General features: G+C 68.3%; 2 protein-coding genes across 2 annotated transcripts; one reads left to right on the plus strand and one right to left on the minus strand.

Moving 5' to 3' along the window:
• The first annotated feature begins 281 nt into the window (after positions 1–281).
• On the plus strand, positions 282–9,620 carry COL8A2 (collagen type VIII alpha 2 chain). Its single transcript, XM_025419931.3, has 3 exons — positions 282–503; positions 5,337–5,529; positions 6,060–9,620. The coding sequence occupies exons 2-3, from the start codon at positions 5,352–5,354 to the stop codon at positions 7,976–7,978; spliced, it is 2,097 nt and encodes a 698-aa protein (XP_025275716.2). The 5' UTR covers positions 282–503; positions 5,337–5,351; the 3' UTR covers positions 7,979–9,620.
• Positions 9,621–10,598: 978 nt separating this feature from the next.
• On the minus strand, positions 10,599–16,239 carry ADPRS (ADP-ribosylserine hydrolase). Its single transcript, XM_025419932.3, has 6 exons — positions 16,010–16,239; positions 13,049–13,145; positions 12,651–12,858; positions 12,348–12,532; positions 11,933–12,033; positions 10,599–11,373 (listed from the first exon to the last, which is right to left on the minus strand). The coding sequence occupies exons 1-6, from the start codon at positions 16,218–16,220 to the stop codon at positions 11,081–11,083; spliced, it is 1,095 nt and encodes a 364-aa protein (XP_025275717.1). The 5' UTR covers positions 16,221–16,239; the 3' UTR covers positions 10,599–11,080.
• Positions 16,240–16,257: the final 18 nt, after the last annotated feature.

The raw sequence follows: 16,257 nt of genomic DNA on the forward strand, positions 1-16,257 counted from the left end.
AGGCAGGATTCCTCGCTGGGGGCAGGAGGGGGTGAGCTTGTCCAAGAGCTTGGCTGAGGTGGCTGGGGAGGGGTGAGGGCGCTGGGGAGCTGCGGTTGGCCTTGTGAACAGGAGACGGGCGCACCCACAGACAGTGGGAGGCCCTGACACCCCTCCCGTCTGAGCCTCGGTTAAGGAGGACAGGAGAGGGCGCCCCAATGCCCAGGATCTGGGAAGGAGGGGGGCTGTAGGGGGAGGCCTGGCGAGTCTGGAGCTGCCGGGCTGGGCCGGGGCGGGCACTGCGCCCAGTGGGTGAGAATGGCCGCTCCTCTGCTCCTCTCTGGGGCCCGGGCTGCCTCCTAGTCCTGAGCAGCTGGGGGACCCCTAGTCAGGCAGGGAAGAATTTTCTGGAAGGCCAGAAAATTGGCTTTGAGACTTGCCTGAGGTCCTGGCCTTTGGCTGGCAGCCAGTCACCTGAGTGTCGGAAGTGGAGAAGGTGCTGCTTTGCAGGAGGAGAAACTGAGGTTAGACGGAGGAGATCGTTGCGGCCACCAGGGCCGGGGGACAGAGCGCACTTGGGGGGCCCACTCAGCTCCCCTCTGTTCACCCTTGCACTCGGGAGGACACTGGGGTTCAGGAGGTTAAGTCACTTGCGAGTAGCACAGTCCCCGGGCGCTACGCCAGAGCAGGGGCCCTGAGGGCTCCCCGGGGCTGGAGCCCCAGACGGAGGGCCTGTGGGGTAGCAGAGGCCTGTGGGGTAGCAGAGACTGGCGGAGGGGCCAGGACAGGGGGTGGGGGCCGGAGGTTGGGGGGCGGAGGGGGAGGCTGAGTGGGGAGGCGGGAGGCAGCAGGGAGCCGATCCGGAGAAATGTCTCCACAACAGGAAGCGCCTCATAACATACCTGTGGTTTGGCTGCAGGGCCCTGCTGCCCCGCTCCTCGCCTGGGTGGGGGCAGGAGGGGCTGGGGCAGGGGGCAGGAGGGCAGGAGGGGCTGGGGCAGGGGGGGCAGGAGGGGCTGGGGGGCAGGAGGGCAGGAGGGGCTGGGGCAGGGGGCAGGAGGGGCTGGGGCAGGAGGGGCTGGGGGTAGGAGGACAGAAGGGCAGGAGGGGTTGGGGGCAGGAGGGGCTGGGGACAGGAGGGGCTGGGGCAGGGGGGAGGAGGGGCTGGGGCAGGAGGGGCTGGGGGTAGGAGGGCAGAACGACAGGAGGGGCTGGGGGCAGGGGGGCAGTAGGGGCTGGGGCAGGGGCGCAGGAGGGGCTGGGGCAGGGGGGCAGGAGGTGCTGGGGCAGGAGGGGCTGGGGGTAGGAGGGCAGAACGACAAGAGGGGCTGGGGGCAGGGGGGCAGTAGGGGCTGGGGCAGGAAGGAGGAAGGCCTGGGGCAGGGGGGCAGGAGGGGCTGGGGCAGGGGCGCAGGAGGGGTTGGGGCAGGGGTGCAGGAGGGGCTGGGGCAAGGGGGCAGGAGGGGCTGGGGCAGGGGGGCAGGAGGGAGGGGCTGGGGGGCAGGAGGGCAGGAGGGGCTGGGGCAGGAGGGGCTGGGGGTAGGAGGGCAGAGCGACAAGAGGGGCTGGGGGCAGGGGGGCAGTAGGGGCTGGGGCAGGAAGAAGGAAGGCCTGGGGCAGGGGGGCAGGAGGGGCTGGGGCAGGGGCGCAGGAGGGGTTGGGGCAGGGGCGCAGGAGGGGCTGGGGCAAGGGGGCAGGAGGGGCTGGGGGTAGGACGACAGAAGGGCAGGAGGGGCTGGGGGGCAGGAGGGGCAGGGGGCCTGGGGGTAGAAGGGCAGAACGACAGGAGGGGCTGGGGGCAGGGGGGCAGTAGGGGCTGGGGCAGGGGGGCCAGGGGCTGGTCCTGATGGGGCCAGGCCGCAGCGCGCGTGCTCCCCGGGAGCCTCCCCCATGGGATCGCAGGGCTGGGGTGTCTGCTGGTCGCCCCGGGCAGGACCCCGAGGCCGGGCGGGGTCACCGTCAGCGGGCGCCCGTGGCGGGCTCTGTATGGGGCCACCTCCGCCGGCCGCGCCCCCGCCTGGTTGGAGGCCCCGGAGCCCGCGCCCGCCGCCCCGGGAGGAGGCCCAGGCGGCCGCAAAATGCTGACTTGGGCAAAACGCTGTTTTACGGGGATTTGCTGAAAAGGGGGAAATCCCCGCTGAGGACTTGCAGCTGTGCAAACACCTCGGCCTCGCGATGCCCCGATCAGCGCCTCCTTGCGCGCCCACCTCACCCGCCTCGCGCCTGCCAGCCGCACCCGGGGTCACCCGAGAGGCTGGTGGGTCGCCCGAGGTCCCAGAGCAGAGCCCCAGCGCCCTGCCCGAGCCCTGACGCCCCCGCCCGGCCTGCTCGGCTGTCCTCAGCCCAGGGCCTCTGACCGAGGCCGCGTGAGTGTCCCCCCTTCCCGTCTAGTCCGCGCCCCTGGCCCGGGGAGGAGCTCCCGGGGGAGGTCACACGTGTCCACTCAAAGGGAAGGACTGAGTGACTTCTGGCCTTTAGACTTGACAGTGACTTGAGTTCAGTCGACCTGCGCGAGCGGCCCTGCGCTGAGCACGCAGTGGGGACACAGTGACACAGCCAGAGGGCCGCGGCCCAACGGGGCGGGCACCCCGTGGGCTCCGGATGCCCAAGGATGGCGAGAGTCCGCCGGCCGGTGCGCGGGGCCCCAAGACGGGGAGCCGGGGCCGGGGGGGGGTGGGGGGGGCCGCGGTGTCCGTGAGGGAGGCGGCTGGGCTGGGGCCAGTGTGTCCCACGGGGGGCGCTGTCGCCCTGGGCCACCCACGGGCAGGCTCGGCCACCTGGCCTCAAGGCTGCGGGCTCGCGTCTGCCCGGCCCTCCAGGCGCCGGCCTGCTCTCTCCTCACACCCGCCTGTCTGTCCGTCCGTGTCTGTCCTGCTGCCCTGTCCCCTCTGCCCCGCCCCGGAGTCCTGACGCCCATGCTCAGACCCTGGCTGCCCGCTGGCGCCCTCGGGCACCTCATGGGGGGACAGGAGTGGGGGGGCTCCTGCTTCCCAGGGGCCTCGTGGGAATGAAATCACTGAGCAAAGCCCTGGGCCTGATGGTTGGGGGGGACCGGGAGCCTGATCCCTCTGGGGTCCTGCGGCCGGCCTGTCGCCCTCCATGGCAGGAGTCGCTGGGACGCGGCCAGGTTAGGGAGCCCCGGGGTGAGACAGGGAGGCTTCGCGGCTGGCGAGGACGTTGGCAGGTGGGGAGCTGGGGGGGGCTCTGCCTGGGGTCCCCCTGGACTCGGGGTCTGGCCGGGGGGTCCTGCCTGCTTGGGCTCCCCCATGTCCTCTGCCTCAGGGCCCCTTCCAGCCAAGCCCGAGTTGCCTGCAGCCGCCCTGCGCACCCACCGGGCCGAGCTTCTGGCTGGATGGCTGGGCGGCTGGGTGCGCAGGGGGCCGGTGCAGGACGGCCCTGCCCCTCCCCAAGGGGACCCGGGACCGAGGGCTGGGTAGGGGCTGGGGCTCGGGAGCGAGACGCCTGGTTTGTGGGCGCTGCGAGGCTGGGGCGAAGGTTAGGGCCGCACCTCCCTCAGCCTGAGGGCACCCCCGGCTGTGGAGGCCCGTCCTGGCAGGATTCCCACAGCCTGCGCCTCCGTTTTGCCATCTGTAAAATGGGCCTATAAGCACGTGAGCCTCGGGGTGCATCGAGAGGGCTCTGGAGGCAGAGCTGCAGCGCCCCGGGCTGGGGAGCCCCAAGGCGGACGTTCCCGCGTGGAGGGGCTCAGGGGAGCTCCAGGGACCTGCCTGCCCGAGGTCACCACACGGGTTGCTGGTGGACACTTTCGCGGCCTCCTCGCCCCGCGTTCACTCCTCCTGCCGTGTGACCTGGGCTTGGGGGAGCGCGGGGCGGCACCTCCCGACCCGGACCCAGCGCAGCGTAAGGGGGCCTCGCTCCCCGCCTGCACCATCAGGTGTGCACCCCCCGACCCCTCGTTCAGTTGGCACGATGTGCAGAGGCCCCTGGGGGTGAAGGGAGCCCGCGGCAGGGGGCTGGGGAGAGGGGACAGTCCTCGGATGTTCAAAATGCTCAAAGTGCCACGTAGTCTCTCCTTGCAGCGTCGAGGGGTGAAGGCACCATATCCACAGCACAGCCGCCCTGGGGAGCAGCCTGTTAGTCCGCCTTTTTTTTTTTTTTTTTTTTTTTTAAAGATTGTATTTATTTACTCATGAGAGACACAGAGAGAGGGAGAAGCAGGCTCCATTCGGGGGGCCCATGCGGGACTCGATCCCAGGACCCTGGGGTCATGACCTAAGCCGAAGGCAGGCACCCAACCCCTGAGCCACCTGGGCGTCCCTGTTAGTCCGGCTTTTTACAAATAACATCTTGGAGGCCCCCTGGGTGCCTCAGTCGGTGACGTGTCTGCCTTTGGCTCAGATCGTGAGCCCGGGGTCTTGGGATGGAGCCCCCACATTGGGCTCCCTGCTCAGTGGGGAGCCTGCTTCTCTCTCTCCCTCTGTGATACCTCTTGCTCTCACTCTCTCTCAAATAAATAAAGTCTTTTTTAAAAGTTAAAATAGGGCAGCCCCGGTGGCTTAGCAGTTTAGCACCGCCTTCAGCCCAGGGCCTGATCCTGGAGACCCGGGATCGAGTCCCCTGTCGGGCTCCCTGCATGGAGCCTGCTTCTCCCTCGGCCTGTGTCTCTGCCTCTCTCTCTCTCGCTCTGTGTGTGTGTGTCTCTCATGAATGAATAAATAAAATCTTTAAAAAATAAAATCAAAATAAGTCAAAATAAGAAATGTATTGAGACAGTTCCCATACTGGACGGCTGGCCCCTTTACTGTGCTTGATTCAACAAGTTTGTTTGTTTATTTATTTTTTTTTATAAAGATTTTATTTATTCATTCATGAGACACACACACACACAGAGGCAGAGACACAGGCAGAGGGAGAAGCAGGCGCCCTGCGGGGAGCGGGACGCGGGACTCGATCCCGGGACCCCGGGGTCACGCCCTGAGCCCAAGGCAGGCGCCCAACCGCTGAGCCACCCGGTGCCCCACAGACTAGATTTTAAAAGGCCTCGGACGCCACCCAAGCACCGCAGCGTCCACCGTTCCCGGGCGGAGACCCCGCAGGCAGCTCCCCTGACGTCATGTGCAGCCCGGCCGAGGGGCCCCGCTCCGCTGCCTTTTGCGTCAGCTCTGTCCCCTGGGAAATGGGGCTGAGGGCGGGAACGAGCCGCCGCCGTCCCGGGGGGGGGGGGGCACGGAGGGCGGCGGCCCCGGGGCAGCACCGGCCCAGGGCGCCAGGCTCAGCGGCGGGGAGGGGGGCGGGGCAGGGGCTGCCGGAGCCCCGGGGCGGGGGGCGGCGGCCTCGGTGCCGAGCGGGAGCCCGGGAGCCGCGCCCGCCGCCTGACGCCCGCGGTCCTCCCGCAGCAGGTCGGCGGAGCCATGCGGGGGCCCCTGGCGCTGCTGCCGCTGCTGCCGCTGCTGCTCGGCTGCGGGCCCCGCGCGGCCACCGGAGGCGGGGCTGGCGGCGCCGCGGGCTACGCGCCGGTGAAGTACGTGCAGCCCATGCACAAGGGACCCGCGGGGCCGCCCTTCCGCGAGGGCAAGGGCCAGTACCTGGGTGAGCCTAACCCCGCCGCGGCGCCCGGCAGCCCCGCCCCCTCCTGCCTCCCCCCTCCCGGCCCCGGCCCCGCCCCCCCGCGATCTCCCCCACCTCCCTTCCCCGCCCCCCGCGATCCTCCCCCACCTCCCTGCCTCCTGCCCCCCCAGCGATCTCCCCGCCCCCCCCACGCGTTCCCTTTTCTTCCTGACACCGCTCCAGGGCTCCAGGGACCCCTGAGTGGCCTGGAGCGGGGTGCGCCCCAGACGGGTGCTCTCCGGCGGGGGCGGGGCGGGGCGGGTCCGACTGGCTCCGAGGAGGGCTGCTGGCGCCACCTGGCGGCCACTCCACCCCCAGGTCGTGCAGGGATGAGCGTGACCCCAAGCTCCCCGGGGCACCCGCCTGGACAGGTTGGGTGCTGGGAGCCCTCGGGAGGGCCTCTGGACCCAAACGCCTAACCCCACCTGCCGCGAGTGCGCGGAGGGGGTGGATGGCCCCGGAGTCTGCACCCGCCAGGCCCCTGACTGCCCCTTCTCTCTCTCTCCCCCCAGAAATGCCTCTACCGCTGCTGCCGATGGACCTGAAAGGCGAGCCAGGTCCGCCCGGGAAGCCGGGGCCTCGGGGCCCCCCTGGCCCTCCTGGCTTCCCAGGAAAACCGGGCACGGGAAAGCCGGGGCTGCATGGGCAGCCTGGCCCCGCTGGCCCCCCTGGCTTCTCCCGGATGGGCAAGGCTGGTCCCCCAGGGCTCCCAGGCAAGGCTGGACCCCCAGGACAGCCAGGGCTTCGGGGGGAGCCGGGGATTCGGGGGGACCAGGGCCTTCGGGGGCCCCCAGGACCTCCTGGCCTCCCTGGGCCCTCAGGCATCGCTGTCCCTGGGAAGCCAGGCCCCCAAGGGGTGCCGGGGCCCCCAGGGTTCGGGGGGGAGCCAGGGCCCCAGGGGGAGCCTGGGCCCCCAGGTGATCGAGGCCTCAAGGGGGATAATGGAGTGGGGCAGCCAGGGCTACCGGGGGCCCCAGGGCAGGGAGGCGCCCCTGGACCCCCTGGCCTTCCTGGTCCAGCTGGCTTGGGCAAACCAGGTTTGGATGGGCTTCCTGGGGCCCCTGGAGATAAGGGGGAGTCAGGGCCTCCCGGGGTGCCAGGACCCAGGGGGGAGCCAGGGGCTCTGGGCCCAAAAGGGCCCCCTGGAGTGGATGGTGTGGGGGTCCCTGGGGCAGCGGGGGTGCCAGGGCCACAGGGCCCAGCAGGGGCCAAAGGGGAACCAGGAGCCCGGGGCCTCCCCGGCCTGATAGGCCCCACGGGCTATGGGGTACCAGGACTGCCAGGCCCCAAGGGGGACAGGGGCCCAGCTGGGGTCCCAGGACTCTTGGGGGACAGGGGGGAGCCAGGGGAGGATGGGGAGCCAGGAGAGCAGGGCCCACAGGGCCTTGGGGGACCCCCGGGACTTCCAGGGTCTGCAGGACTCCCTGGCAGACGTGGACCCCCAGGGCCCAAGGGGGAAGTAGGGCCTGGAGGACCCCCAGGAGTGGCTGGTATTCGGGGTGACCAGGGACCTACTGGCCTGGCTGGGAAACCCGGGCCCCCAGGAGAGAGGGGACTCCCTGGGGCCCACGGACCCCCAGGACCAACTGGGCCCAAAGGTGAGCCGGGTTTCACAGGCCGCCCTGGGGGACCGGGGGTGGCAGGAGCCCTGGGGCAGAAGGGAGACTTGGGGCTCCCCGGACAGCCCGGCCTGAGGGGCCCCTCAGGAATCCCCGGGCTCCAGGGCCCAGCCGGTCCTATCGGGCCCCAGGGACTGCCGGGCCTGAAGGGAGAACCTGGCTTACCCGGGGCCCCTGGAGAGGGGCGAGTGGGGGAACCGGGAGTGGCTGGGCCCGTGGGGCCCCCGGGGGTCCCCGGCTCCCCAGGCCTCACTGGCCCTCCTGGGCCTCCCGGGCCCCCAGGGCCTCCAGGTGCCCCAGGGGCCTTGGATGAGACTGGGGTGGCCGGCCTGCACCTGCCCAACGGCGGCGTGGAGGGCGCCGTGCTGGGCAAGGGGGGCAAGCCGCAGTTCGGCCTGGGGGAGCTGTCGGCCCACGCCACGCCCGCCTTCACCGCCGTGCTTACGTCGCCCTTCCCCGCCTCCGGGATGCCCGTCAAGTTCGACCGGACTCTGTACAACGGCCACAGCGGCTACAACCCGGCCACCGGCATCTTCACCTGCCCCGTGGGCGGCGTCTACTACTTTGCCTACCACGTGCACGTCAAGGGCACCAACGTGTGGGTGGCCCTGTACAAGAACAACGTGCCGGCCACCTACACCTACGACGAGTACAAGAAGGGCTACCTGGACCAGGCGTCGGGCGGGGCGGTGCTGCAGCTGCGGCCCAACGACCAGGTGTGGGTGCAGATGCCCTCGGACCAGGCCAACGGCCTCTACTCCACCGAGTACATCCACTCCTCCTTTTCGGGCTTCTTGCTCTGCCCCACATAACAGCGCGGGCGCCCTGCCGCCTCGGCCGCCGCCTCCTTAGCGGTAGAGACCTCAGTTACAGGAACCTCCATTTAAGGGAAGACACCAAAGGCTGAGCGGACGCGGAGGCAGGGGTGGCCGTGGCCATGGCCCGAGGAGGCTGACCTGGTCTCTCCCTCCACGCGGCCCGGTGGTTTCCGGGAGGGGCTGGCCTGCGCTCCTGTCCCCCCGCGTCTGTGCCGCGCGGGCAGGGCCCCAGGACGCTCAGCCCAGTGGCCAGAGCCCCCAGCCCTCGGGTGGTGGGTGGGGAACTGCTGCTTCTCGGCTCCGGGCCGAGGGGGACGGAACCCCCGGGGAGACACGGCCCACGCCTCGCCCTCCATGCGCGCCCTCTGCCGGGGCTCTTCTCGTGCCCCTGGCTCCGCCAAAAGGGGTTTTGCATCGGGGTGGGGGGGAGCAATGGGTGGGAGCATCGAGGCGGCCCGTGGGGACACTGCCAGGACTGCAGCCCTGAGTGATGCGCTGGCATCACGGCAGGTGCGGGCGGGGGCCGTGGGAGGGGCGCACCCCTCTTCTGCTCCTGCTGCGACCGCAGGCGAACAACAGAGCCCGCCCCTTGTCCCATCACCTGCGGGGGGGACGGCCCCCGGCCCCCGCTGACCCCAGCTCCCCGAGCCCGGAGCCTCTGCCCCGGCCCTCGGCCCTCAGAACAAGGTGCACACGAGCCTGGGACGCGGGTTCCCCGAGGGGCAGCCTGCGGGCTGCTTCTCCTTCCCCCTGCTCTACGCGGGGTGGGGGCCCCCGAGGCTGAGGCCTGAGGACGGGCTCCAGGGGCCCCCCCTGCAAGGAGCCGAGTCCTGAGGTTTCTGCCAGTCTCTTAGGCCTCCCCAGGCCGGGCCTGGCCCACCGCGCCCGTGGGACCCGGGTCACCCAGTGGGGCCCCGTCTGCTCGGCTGCCTGCGGGGGAGACGGGGTGGCGGTGGCTTCTGGTTCAGAGCTGCGCCCCGGCCGTGCCTCCCAACCCGTGTCCCCGACGTGGGCCGCCCGTGCACGGGGACACCCGCACAGGCTCCGGCCAGGGCTCCTGGCGAATCCTGATCCCGGGACCCAGGGGAACCAAGGGGCGTCGAGCCAGCCTGGTGGGGCCCTCGCTCCGCCTCCCCCGGGCCAAGGCCCTGCCATCCGGGAGGCCGGGGAGGGGCCGCGGTGGGGAACTTCGCTCCCGGGGAGCCCGGGCTGGGGCCGGCGCAGGACTTGGTTTCTGCCGAAGGCCGTTCCACAGCCTCGCAGGAGGGGTGGCCGGGGTCCCCGGAGCGTCGGGGGATGTCAGTCCCATGTGTCCACTTGACGAGCTTTGATGAGCGACGCCAAGTTTGAATTATGAGAACTGCAGCAGCTCGGCATGGCCCGGGCCTGGCCCTAGGGCGTTACGTTGTTAAGATTAAGGTTTGAATGTTTTCCTTAGTAATTTCATGTCTAACTTGGTATAAGAAGCTTTGTGCTCTGTGTAACCTGTCACATGCCCTGTGTCACAGAAGATTCGGAAAAATGCACTTGGGAATCAAAAGAAAAAAAGGGGGGGGTTACTTCTTTTTGAAAAGAAAGACAGCAGTGTTGACTGACTGTATGGACACAACCTCAATAAAACTTGTCGTATAAAACAGCCGTGCGGGCCTGGAGCTGGGCTGGGGCCCAGGGCCTCCGGGCTCTGGCTTGGCGCTCCTCTCAGGGAGCATGCGTCTCTCGCCAGGGTCCTGTCACCAGCGTGTCAGGGGAGCTCCGAGTGAATGCCAACAGGCATGATGCAACCGAAGCGAGGTGGTGACTGGAGCTGGGGGTGGTTCACGCTCCCGCCGAACATTCTGGCTGGCTCTCGGGCAGTGGGGCAGGACGGCGGGCTCAGGGGCCCGGGAGCAAGTTTCAACACTTGATACAAATTATGAATGAAATCCTGCGTCTGTGACCGGGAGGGGGGATGCACACGGCGGGAGTGGGGGTGCCGGCCAGGCGAGCGCGCCAGCCCACAGCCACGGAGAGCAGAGCCCGGGCCTGGAAGCCCAGCCGGCAGGCCGGTGGCAGCACAGCGCGCCCATCAGGCGTGCTGCGGGGCCGCGTGGGCCTCCCTCTCCGTGGAGGCCGCCAGGTGGCCGGAGGATTAAGTGGAGAGGACGGGCCTCCTCCTCTTCGGCGTTCCTGGCTTCGGACGAATCGCTGCAATACTTCCTTTCAGGCCAAGGCCTGCCTGGGGCCCAGGACACAGAACGAAGCACATGAGCGCCGCACGCCGCCAGCCCACGCAGGGCACCGACGCTATGCACCCGCCTCACCTCCTCACCCAAGGGCGGGCAGTCAGGTGAGACCAGGGCCCTGAACCCGGGCCCGGGGCCTATTTGGGGAGCACCCTACGAAGAAGTCCACCCCCGAGAGCAGGGACGCGAGGCTCGTCCTGCCAGCTGGGCCACCTGCGACGACCTCCCCAGGAAGCAGCCCCAAGCCGGCTCTGCCCTGCCGGGCCACGACGCCCGGCCTGTGTTCCTGGCTCTCAGGAGAGGGTGGAGGTACCGGGTTCAAGAAGGCCTAGGTGTGCACTGGGGCAGGGGGAGGGGTGTCTGTTCAGGGCAGAGGAGAAACAAGGCAGCAGTGGCGGAGTCACCATTTATTGCTGTGACCTCGGCTGGTGACAGCCCCTGCTGGCCCCGGGCCAGGTGCGTCCGGAGGTCCGCCAGGTGCAGGTGCCGGCCTCCCGGACCCCGAAACCCAACTGCACGGGGGCTCTGCCCAAAGACGTGCTTCTGGCAAGGTGGCCGCGTCTCGCCAGGAAGAGACGGTGCCTCTGCCCATCACCGCCCCCACGTGAGCCAGGTAACGCCGCAGGCTCCCTTCCACAACCACTCCGTCCTGATCCGTCTGTCCACCGAGCAACCGGGTGGGCCCCAGGCTCAGCACTGAACCCCGACCCTGCGCCAGGGAGGCAGCAATCCTCCACTCGCGGTCCAGCCCCGGCCCTAGGGCCAGGACCGAGCTCCGCCCGCACTGCAAGGGGCCCTGCCAGGACCTCAGTGTCCCCGATCTGAGTGGGAGGCGGGCCTGCTGGGCACGGCGGAGCCCCGGCTGCTGTGGCCCTCACGGACTCTTCTGGAAGAGGCGGTGCAGGTTCTGGGCCAGGACGTCAGTCTCCTCGTAGCCCTCACAGCTTTGCTGCCAGCTCTCTGGCACCTGCTCCATCCCATAGTAGGCACCAGCAATGGCCCCGGCCATGGTGGCTATGGTGTCGGTGTCCCCCCCAAGTGAGATGGAATAGATGAGAGTCCTCTGGAGGCTGTTGAAGGCAGAGGGGATCTCGGGGTCAGGCTCCATGCAGCGCAGGAAGCAGTAGATGGCGGTGGGCACAGATTCGAAGGCAGCAATGCCGTTGCCTGTGGGGAAGCCACCGTATGGGGACCCCGCACTCTCCCGCCCCCTAAGTCCCCAGGCTGCTTCTGGCCACGCCCCAAGGCAGTAGGCTCAGGCTGGCTGTGATGGAGACCACAGGCTCTAGAGTCAGACTACCCAGGTTCAAATCCTGGCTGTCCCTCCTTAGCGTGGGACCAGGAAAGTTCCCTCGTGGCTAAGATTCCGGTTTCTGGGATTGGATTCCTTGGGCAGGGAGGAACAGAGGCAGAGACTCAGGGCGTGTGTGGGGGTGAAACAGGCCATGGGCAGGGCGCCTGTATGGTGTCCAGAACCCAGCACAGGTACCAGCACCTGCTGCCAGAACTCGTGGCCCGTGGCCATCCCTGGGGACATTCACCCGTAAGGCCCAGGAGCGACGGCGGGCGCGGAGGCGCTGTGCCCACAGCCCTGCCGGGGGCTGCACAGGCTGGCTCTGGTCACAACAGCCTCGGGCAAGAAATGAGGGAACGGGTACCCTCTGGGCTCCTGCGTGTCCCCCAGCCCAGGACGAGCCCGGAGGATGACGGGGGGAGGGCCACCCACCTAGCTCAGACACCACCTCCTCCCTGGTCACCGAGTCCTGCTCTAGAAGAGCGCCAATCTTCTTCAGGCGGCTGGAGTAGGGACGCTCCTCCATGCCCAGCCTGTCAGTCAGGGGTGAGGAGTCAGCGAGGTCGGAGGCAGCAGGGGGAACGCAGAGATGGGGTACAGGGGGGATGGGATCAGGCTGGCAGCCAGCACAGCTGTCCTGACAAGAAGCCGGGAGGGCTAGGCCTGAGCCCTCTCATCTGCTGCTGCCCTAAGGGCCTCGGGGCGGAGTCAAGGCCAGGGGGCTCCTCCCACCCCTCCTAAGGGTCTGCAGTGACAAAAGGGAAGGTTCCGGCTGGGGGCAATGCCCGAGGACCCCATGCTGCAGGCCTCCCGCGGACACCCAGCTTGCTCCATCCCACATGCTCACTCCCTGGCATCCGAGACGGACTGCGCGTCACTCTCTAGCTCTTCCATGTGGCCCAGGAGCTGCTCGAGGAAGTGCTCACTTGACGACTCCCCCTGCAAAGCCAGGTGCACAGCCAGGGCCTGCAGGATGGCGCCGTTGTAGCCCAGGGAGGAGGCGTGGGTCAGCTGAGCCGACAGCCGGGCAAACTAGGGCAGAGGCAGTGGGGGCAGAGATGTGCTGTCACAGAAGCCGGGCTGCAGGCGGGGGACGAGGGGGAGGGGGCGGCGGGGAGGTGGGAGCCAGAGGCCAGCCTGCCCGGCCTACCTTCTGCACATCCTGGACGCTGCTATAGGCCAGGGAGATGCCGGCCACCCGCATGGCGCCCCCGTTGCCGTAGGAGCCCTTCCCGTTGAACTGGGCCCGGGCGGGCTCAAAAACGTCGCGGCACTTGGGGCTCAGCAGCTTCTTGAAGACGGTAATGACCCCGGCGCCGTAACCGCGGTCGGGCTCTTTCTTGTACTCCTGAGCAAACCTGGGGGAGCCGGGAGCCGGGAGCCGGGAGCCAGGAGCGCGGTGGAAAGGGTGCCCGTCGGGACAGGGGGTTCGGGGACCCCAGGGGCCTGTCCCGGCAGCCCCGAGGGCATCAGTGTCCTGCGGAGGGAGGGGGTCCCAGCACGCACTGCCCCTGCTCTGCCCCCCGCCCCCCCGACGGGCGCCCTCACCTGTGAGCCATGTCCACCTCGTCGAAGGCCTCCTTGGCCAGCAGGGACTGCACGAGGGCCCGGGCCATGGCCGTGTCGTCCGTGTAGTACAAGACTTCTGCGGGGAAAGGGGGGGGCGGCGAGCGTGAGACCACACTACAGGGCTTCCAGGCAGCGGCCTTGGCCTCCTGCTCTTTGTCCATCTTTTTTAAAAGTAAGCTCTAGGGATCCCTGGGTGGCGCAGCGGTTTAGCGCCTGCCTTTGGCCCAGGGCGCGATCCTGGAGACCCGGGATCGAATCCCACGTCGGGCTCCCGGTGCATGGAGCCTGCTTCTCCCTCTGCCTGTGTCTCTGCCTCTCTCTCTCTCTCTCTGTGACTATCATAAATAAATAAAAATTAAAAAAAAAAAAAAAAAGTAAGCTCTACACGCAGAGTGGGGTGTGACCCCACGACCCCAAGATCGAGTCCCTGCTCCACTGGCTGAGCTGCCCAGGCGCCCCGGTCCCCTGCTTTTCTTTACCTCCTCCGGGATGCCTGCCGTCAGCCCCTCACAGCACCCCGCTTCCTGGGCTCCAGGCCTGGGGAGCTTCAGCGGCTCTCCACTCTGGGTCGCGGACCTGCTGGCTCCCGAAGGAACCTAGTCTGCCTCCCTCTGCCTGCGTGACCCTAGCCCTCCTGCACCACACCACCCCCCACTAGCCTCTTCGCGCAGCCAGAAAATTCTTTTTTTTTTTGCTAAAGATTGTATTTATTTATTCATGAGAGACACACAGAGAGAGGCAGGGACACAGGTAGAGGGAGAAGCAGGCTCCCTGCGGGGAGCCCGATGCGGGACTCGATCCCGGGACCCTGGGGTCACACCCTGGGCCGAAGGCAGATGCTCCACCGTTGAGCCCCCCAGGTGCCCCAGAAAATTCTTCCTATAAGCAGACTAGCGGTTTCCACATCTCACTCTGCGGCTCCAAACTCGGGTGTCAGCTGCTTTCAGGATTAGGCCAGCCCCACTGCTCGGCATCCAGAGCCCTTTCCCGACAGGCCCCTTCGTCCTCACCTCCCTCGGATCCCACTACTCCCCTCCGCGTCCCCAGAACCAGCTGCGCGGCCCGCTCCTGGGTGCCTGGGGGTGCTGCCCTGGGCCTTGCGACGGGGCTGAGCCAAGACGCCCGAGGAGGCCGTGGGCCGGCAAGGGCTGCTGGGACTTGGCTTTACTGACGGAAGAGACGCTGCAGAGGAGGCGGCAGCCCCTGGCAGGCCCCACCCCTCCTCTCTGGACTGCGAGCCCCCTTCCCTGCTTTTTCTCTTTCACTCATGGGAGACTCCCATCCTGACTTCTTTTTTTGATTTTTATTTTTTTAACTGAAATCACTTTTTTTTTTTTTTACATTTTTAAAAATTTAAACTCATCCCATCATGCGCCCTCCTCAGGCCCCGCCCCCATCCCGGCTTCTCTAGAAGAGAGGTGGGCAGGCCTCTAATCCACAGCCTCCCCTTGACCCAGGAGTCCCTGGTCCAGTCCCACCCACACCAGCTCCCTGGTGGACTTGGTTCTTCCTTCCTCCCGCCTCCTGTGCCCTCAACCTCTCCCCGTGTGAAGTAGCACCCATTCTCCCTTCTTTGGCCCCTGCACTCTTTGCCCCCAGGAGCCATTCCTTGGCCATACTCAGCCCGTGACTAGGGCGGGAGGGTCACATCCACTGGCCTCCTGTGTTTGGGGGTGGACAGAGGGCCAGGCCAGGCTGAGGACAGGCGATCTGGGATTTCTGGCCGGGGCTGCCGCGGACGGACCGTCCTCCGCTGGCCTGGGAGCTGCTCGGGCCACCCCAGGGAGGGTCTGCCCGAGGCGAGGGAACGTGCATCTGAGTAAGGAGAGAAGCTGGGGCTTGAGGACGTGGCTCGAGCCCTGGGATTCAGCTCCACCTGAAGCCACATCTACCTGGACTTCAGTTCCGTCGTCACTGCCGTCTCTCTCCGCTTAGCTTGTTCTGCGTGTCCCGCTACTTGCGTCTACAAAGTTCTAAATCACCCATCAACCTAAGACACTTTTCCCTCAACGTGAGAGCAAAGATGAAATTAAAAGACCGTGCCCCCACTTTTCCCTCAACCGAGGCTCCTGTCTCTCTTCCCATCAGGCCAAACCGTGCCAACCACATCCCTTCTCCGGGAGCTCCGAGGCCCACCAAGTCCCACCCCGGGCTTCAACACCCTCCTGAAAACGGCCTTCGGAATGCAGACCGGCCCTCTCCTGCAGCGGACACCAGCGGCCGGGCCTCACCTTCACCTTCTCTCGGCTTTGTGCATCCCCAGGCCCCCCCCCACTCCTCCCCAACCCTTCCCAGATCCAGCTCCTTCGGCTCCTCGGGTTCTGAGCATCGGCCCCTCCTCCTTCCTGCGGTACCTGCAGAACCACCCCCGCAGACCGAGACCTGGGTGAGCGCCTGGGTGAGCACCTGGCTGAGCGCACCTGGGCGAGCGCCTGGCTGAGCACCTGGCTGAGCGCACCTGGGCGAGCGCCTGGGTGAGCACCTGGCTGAGCGCACCTGGGCGAGCGCCTGGCTGAGCACCTGGCTGCGCCGCGGAGCAGCAGGCACGGGGACAGCGCTGCACAGGCGCGGGTTGGGCTAGAGCAGGCCGCTGCAGGGCAGCCGGCAGGGCCACGGGGGCAGAGCTGGGCCTCGGAGGGCCAGGTGTCGGTCGGCCAGGTGTGACGCATGAAGGAATTTGGCTTTATCCTGAGGGTAAAGGAAAATCACGGCAGAGCTTCGGGCGGGGAGGCCGCGTGCGGAGGACGTCCTGGCGGGGCTGACTCGGGACACCTGGGCCCCACGCGCAGCGGCGCACACGGCGGACCCGGCGCCAGGCGGGAGAAGGACGCCCGGGGGCCGCTCGCGGGGCTCCGAGGACCGGCTTGCCAGGCCGGGCCGGGGACCCCGCGGGGCTGGAGGGGCTCGGTCTCAGCCCCGCCCCCGCCCCGCCCCGCCCACCTGTCCGCGCGCTCCCCGGCGAGCCCGGGTCCGGCTCCAGGCTCTGGACGTGACGCAGCACTGACGTCAGGGTGACGGTGTCGTGCGCCTCGTACAGGGAGCCCACGCAGTCCCCGAGCAGCGCGCCGGCCAGGCAGCCTCGGAAGCGGGAGAGGGAGCGGGCCGCCCCGGCCCCCGCGCAGCCCGCCGCCGTCATCGCCGCCGCCGCCATCCGCGCCGAGCAGTCGCCACTTCCGGCGCGGCCGGCG

Source organism: Canis lupus, chromosome 15, assembly GCF_003254725.2.
Source record: "Canis lupus dingo isolate Sandy chromosome 15, ASM325472v2, whole genome shotgun sequence".
Lineage (NCBI taxonomy): Eukaryota > Metazoa > Chordata > Mammalia > Carnivora > Canidae > Canis > Canis lupus.